The following is a 5,642-nucleotide window of genomic DNA, read 5'->3' as shown; positions in this document are numbered from 1 at the left end:
ATTTTCAAATTAAGTCAATCTAAAATGTATAAAAACCTACACTTTAGACTAAGGGGCGTCCATAAAGGACGTCACCATTTATAAGGCATTTTTTGACCCCCTCCCCCCCCCCTCCTTTGTCACTGATTGTCCTTTTTTCCTATACCCCCCCCCCCCCCTTAAAAAGGACGTCATAAAATTGAGCACCAACCCCCCCCCCCCCCCCACAACCCCTATAAATATCATTCAGAATCTGATTAGGTATTTCCACGTATGTTTTTGTTCTTTTGCCTTTCTAAAAAAAAAAATTATTTAATATTACTTTAGTCTTATCCGACATATTAAATTTAATCAAAGTGTATCAGTGTATCAACTTGCCTCACTCATCATCTATCCAAGGATTTTTTAAGTGATCGTCAATTGATATGATTGGAAAAGAGCAGTCCGGTTCGTCTGAAACAGTTGAATCATTCGGAATATGAAGGCCCTCCGTTTCGATTTCGTCCTCATCGAACCATTCAGCAAAGGCCGCGTTCTCTTCTACTGCAACTAAGGCCATTAACTCTCTTTTGCGCTTGGCGGCAATGCAAACAGGCCTGACTTGCAAAACAGTAATAGTCATTCGGTTAATAACATTGGAATGAGTAAAGTTGACATGCTTTTTGAGCATGACTTGGGAGGCAAAATACAAGTTACAGTGCTTGCAGATTTTCTGAGACAAACTTGATTGCACAGAGGGACAAAACAGGTCGTAAGGAGGAGGTTTGAATGATTTCAATGATCGAGGAATGGTGCTCTGAATATTGGAAGCGATAAGAAAAAATACTGAAGGAAAACGATTCTTGCTGGCGATGTCTGAAATGGATACAGCTTTCAAACCATCTTCTGACTGGCTGATTGGAATTGGTGGAGGCAGAAATCGACCAGGAATAACATGGAAGTAAGAGCTTCTTTTCAAAGCGCAACATCTGGGATCTTCACATTTCACAATTTGCGTGAAATATTGACTGGTGCGCACATGAGAGGCAAACCAGTCTTGATCCTTTGATAAGAGATGATGAACGTCGAGCTCCGTCTTTTTGTCTGGATCGATATACTCGGCCACCGTTGGAAACTGGTCAATCATCAGACCTGAAAAGACCGAGGCACAGTTCTTTCCAGCAAATTCAAAGTTTTTTTTCTCCAAAAGAAGATCCACTGTCCTGCCTTAAATATAAGTCGCAATGCATATAATTAACTCCTTAAGCCTTGTATCTATATTGTATTTTGAGAAACAGTTGATATTAAAAATGAATTTGAATACCTTTAGAGTCTAGATGAGGTCCATAATGATCGTGAGGTAGGATCAATCCCGCCAACTCTTTACTCAGTGGAGCCATCCTTCTCTCGGCTCGACTGAAAGCACTCCGTCCTGGCGCATTTGTCATGATAAATAAGGCATCCAAATCATTTGTAAGGAAATGATGAATTGCTGTAAACAAAATAGATATTTAAATTAGAAGAAACATAACTGTATTGATGGATCGCAATAAAAAATTTGAAAAGAAGGCTATACCAGTTTCGATGACTTTAGCGTATCGTGGATTTTCATCTGGTCCACCATCAACACTGAAAACAACCACTGGCTTGACCAACTTGGTCAAAGGATCTTTTGTGATAGAATCAAACTCTGGCAGAGTCAAAAGTCGTTCAAAGTCCATTCCGTGAGCATACGCTGTCGATGATGAATGCTTTCCAGATCGAATAGCAACATAAGTGGGACCGGAATAGGAAACTGCGTCAGATTTTCCAAGCCCGTCTGGTTTGATTGCAATACCTGCGTAGACGGACGGAATGAGTTTGTGCTTTGCAGCGATAACCCAATCATGATCAGGAAGAGAAACTCGATATTCCATATGCATCAATATAGGAGCTTGTTTGTTGGCAGCGGTGATTCCAATAGGGATCCGAGCTTTATTGTCTTGACTTATAAAGCACACATCCTTGGGGTCCAAAAAAGAGCAAACTTCTTCCACATTCTTTATAGTTGCTGTACAAAATGGAACATCCACGTGACTTGAATGGAGGTCAGTTTGAGCTCGCATCAACTTAACTGGAACCGTGTGGACGTGTCTCTTTCCTTCAAGCGAATCGCTCCGTTTTGGCAGCAAACGAGTATTTAAAGCACTTCTGCTAAGATTGTAACCTCTCTTTTCGAGCTCGGCACCAAGCTCATCCAAAGATTTGAGGCTCTTTAAAAGTAATTAAAGAATAATCAGTGAATAAGTTCAAAGGCTGAAAAGTTATATTGAGACCTAATATAGTACATTAGAATTATTTATTATCTAAAGTTGTACTCTCACTCTATACACTTCAGATAGTCTTTTCTCGTGGGCAGCAGATCCATGTTCAGCAAGTTGAATGATGACACGCAATATCTCAGACTGTTCTACCTCAATAGTAGGGCGACCGATTCCGTCACGTACTTTAAGAGCTTTTTTCACTTCCGGGTGGTTAGCGAACACCTACAGTACCGAAAGAACTATACAAATAAGTTAATGTTCATTTTCTGCAATATTATTATTGTAACTTATTATTATATGATGCGATAAATATTACCTGATTCATGACAGTTTTCTTTTCAGTCCTTGATCTTTGTTTTGACTTCATATTGCCAATCTTCTTCTTTTTAATGGTTTCTTCTTCAGCATCGGTCCATATGCCACTTCTTTTTCTGCTCTTCATAGCAACTATTTCTTGATTCAAAACAATAATCTCTGCTTTGATTTTGTCTTGAACATGAGTCTTGGCCTTCTTCGTCTCAATTTGAACTGTGCTCAGGATGTCGTGTCGAGAGGCATCTGACGTGGTATCAACGACATCTATTGGCTCATTAAATTGATCTGAAAAATGCTGGAACTCTAAGGAGGAAGAACTGGCATGGGAAGGAACAGATTGCTTGGTTGTTTGATGGTCCCAAAATGACATTAAAGAACCTTTTTGTTTCAAGACCATTGAGGTATATTTTTGGATCAAAGTCTTTACTTGAACCTCCAAGTTTTGCTTTTCCTTGATCTCATTCCATATTTTATGGACTTTTTTTTGACTATCGGCTTATTTCTCGAATGGATGAGCATTATTGTAAAATTTTATAAGCGAATTTTGAAGACTATTTCTATCCATCTTTTAATATACAGACAACAATGATCTTTTAAAAAATTAAAAAATAACAAAAAATAAACAAAAAAATTTCAATAATATTCACAAATAAAAACGTGTCACCCACACACACACACACAAACATTTAATCACGAAAAGTATAGAGTTTTCATAATAAATGACAATATTAAAATAAGAAAGTAAATCATGTCAAGCAAACACATATAATCCTTCAAAAATAATAAAATTTGAAAAATATTATTTTTTCTTTCTTCAAAAACGGAGCAATTTTTATATTTAATTTTAATTCTTTTTTATTACTTTCCATTCTCGAATGATTATTTTCTTTTAACTTTGGTTTTTTGTCTTTCCTTTTTCTTATCTCAATTTTTTCTTTTGTTAATTTGTTTTAATTGGTTTTTTTTTTTAGTTTAGCTTCTTTATTTCTTTTTTTTTTTTTTCTCCATTCTCTTTATTTTTATTTTATTTTATTATCTTTTTATTATCTTCCTTTATTTTAAATTTATTTATAAAATTCGTTACAAAAAAGCATCCGCCATTCCGGAAGTCTCTGCACTGACTTTGAATGAATTTCTGAATCTTTGAAATTCTGTCTTATTAACACAAATACTGTGAAAAGTAAAGATGTGTTTTTTCCCGTCAAATTCCTTTTGGACAATCATTTGTAATTTTCGCTTTAGACAATCATTATTAATTGCTACGCAAGCAATTCCCTTGGACAAATATTTGTAAAACTCTATTTAAAATCATATATGATATTAACACTAAGTCCTTGGGGACGAATTACGCAAAAAGAATTAGCACGAAAACCCGTAGCGATCAACTAATGATACGTATGATACGAGAAACTACCAAAGGTTGAGCAATATATAATTAATTGTAATATATTCAATATATTTTTTATACAAAAATAAAATTTAAATAAATATCAACACTAATTTCTTTCCTATATTACTATAGATAAAAGTATAACATTCCCTTACGTTAACTCCATCAAAACACGTGTTTATATAAAAAAAATTATATAAAGTGACATCCTTTTCTGATAACCCCCCTCCCCCTTGTCTTTTTTTGTCCTTTTAATGACGTCCTTTATGGATGGCCCCTAAGTGGCCAAAAAATCTTTCCGGTAGTTTCATTAAAATATCTTGGAATTCAAATTGACTCAGATCTATACTTTTCCTCTCATTTTAAAAACTTAGCAGTAAAATTGTGTAGATCAAATGGGATGCTAGCCAAAATTCGCCACTATGTCAATTAAGAAACTCTACTTAATATATACAATGCATTTTTTGGATCACATCTTAGATATGCTTGTCAGCTATGGGGACAATACAAGTCTAATGTTTTTTTAAGATTATGTAACCTACAAAACAAAGCTTTACGAATAATATTATTTTAACAATATCATTCTAACTCTGACATCCTTTACTTTCTTTGAAAAATACTCAAATCTTGTTTATCTATTAAATTGTCTATTCGTCTGGAATCATAAACAAATAAACTTCCCTCCGTCATTCTCCAATTTTTTTACCACTAAAAAAAGTTCTCGTTATTACCTTCAATTTTTAGTAACTTTAAATTATCTATCCTAAATCGCTGCTCGGTAAAATACGGTGATAATTCTATTATAAACCAAAGCGTAAAATCGTGGAATAATATACATTTTCATTTTCAATCGCTTAACTCTATTTCACAATTTAAAAGCCGTCTTTTCGACTATTTGATAGAAAAATACTCTAATTAAAATGTAAGGCTAATAATAGATTATTATTAATATTGTTATTAATATTATTATTATTATATGTGATGTTAATATTACTTACATTTTATTTACATTTTTATTACCGTTATTATTACTTATTAAAATTGTTTAATAGTTATATGTGATATTTGTAATATTATCATTATTGTTATTATTATTGTTAATTTTATTATTATTAATGTTGTTGTTATTATTGTTATTGTTGTTGTTAATATAATTAGACTAATATAATCATTATTATTGTCATTATTACATTTAATCGTATTATTGATATTATTACAATCCTCCTCGTTTAATTTATTATACGGTTGCTATAAATATTTAATTGGTGTTTACCTTAGTACTCGTACTATTAGTAAACAACCATGAAATGTAAACTTTTATTTCAGAATATATATTGTTATTGTTGTTGTTTGTTATTGTTATTGTTGGCATACTAAATAAAAACGGCTAATACAAAAACTTAGCTTAAGATAATTGTTGGATTAAAATAAAAGTTTCCAAAACAATTTTGTAAAATAAAACAAATAGTCTAAAATTTAATCATGGATCTCAACGTTTTTTCTTATATCTATTCGCTCAGTTATTATTACATTTTCGAATAAGTCAGTGTTAAAATTTTTAGTACTGGTTTACCACCATTAGCAATAGAGAATCCTTGCTTTTTTGTACTTCAAGAGTTTTAGGTTTCCTTGCTTTTTTGTACTTCAAGAGTTTTAGGTTTAGGGTAAACTCCAAA

General features: G+C 32.8%; 1 protein-coding gene across 1 annotated transcript; it reads right to left on the bottom strand.

Annotated features, from left to right (window-relative positions):
- Positions 1 to 234: 234 nt before the first annotated feature.
- LOC136087205 (uncharacterized) lies at positions 235 to 2,585 on the bottom strand. The gene is made up of 2 exons (XM_065809693.1): positions 1,535 to 2,585; positions 235 to 1,450 (listed from the first exon to the last, which is right to left on the bottom strand). The coding sequence occupies exons 1-2, from the start codon at positions 2,061 to 2,063 to the stop codon at positions 1,263 to 1,265; spliced, it is 717 nt and encodes a 238-aa protein (XP_065665765.1). The 5' UTR covers positions 2,064 to 2,585; the 3' UTR covers positions 235 to 1,262.
- Between the last annotated feature and the right edge of the window lie 3,057 nt (positions 2,586 to 5,642).

The sequence above is a fragment of the Hydra vulgaris genome, chromosome 11, assembly GCF_038396675.1.
Source record: "Hydra vulgaris chromosome 11, alternate assembly HydraT2T_AEP".
Taxonomy (NCBI): Eukaryota; Metazoa; Cnidaria; class Hydrozoa; order Anthoathecata; family Hydridae; genus Hydra; species Hydra vulgaris.
This window is presented reverse-complemented; position numbering and strand designations above follow the sequence as displayed.

Coding starts and splice junctions, on each gene's coding strand:
- LOC136087205 (XM_065809693.1), bottom strand. CDS start 2,063: ATGCGAGCTCAAACTGACCTCCATTCAAGTCACGTGGATGTTCCATTT. Junction 1,451..1,534: donor CGCTAAAGTCATCGAAACTG/GTATAGCCTTCT, acceptor TTTTGTTTACAG/CAATTCATCATTTCCTTACA.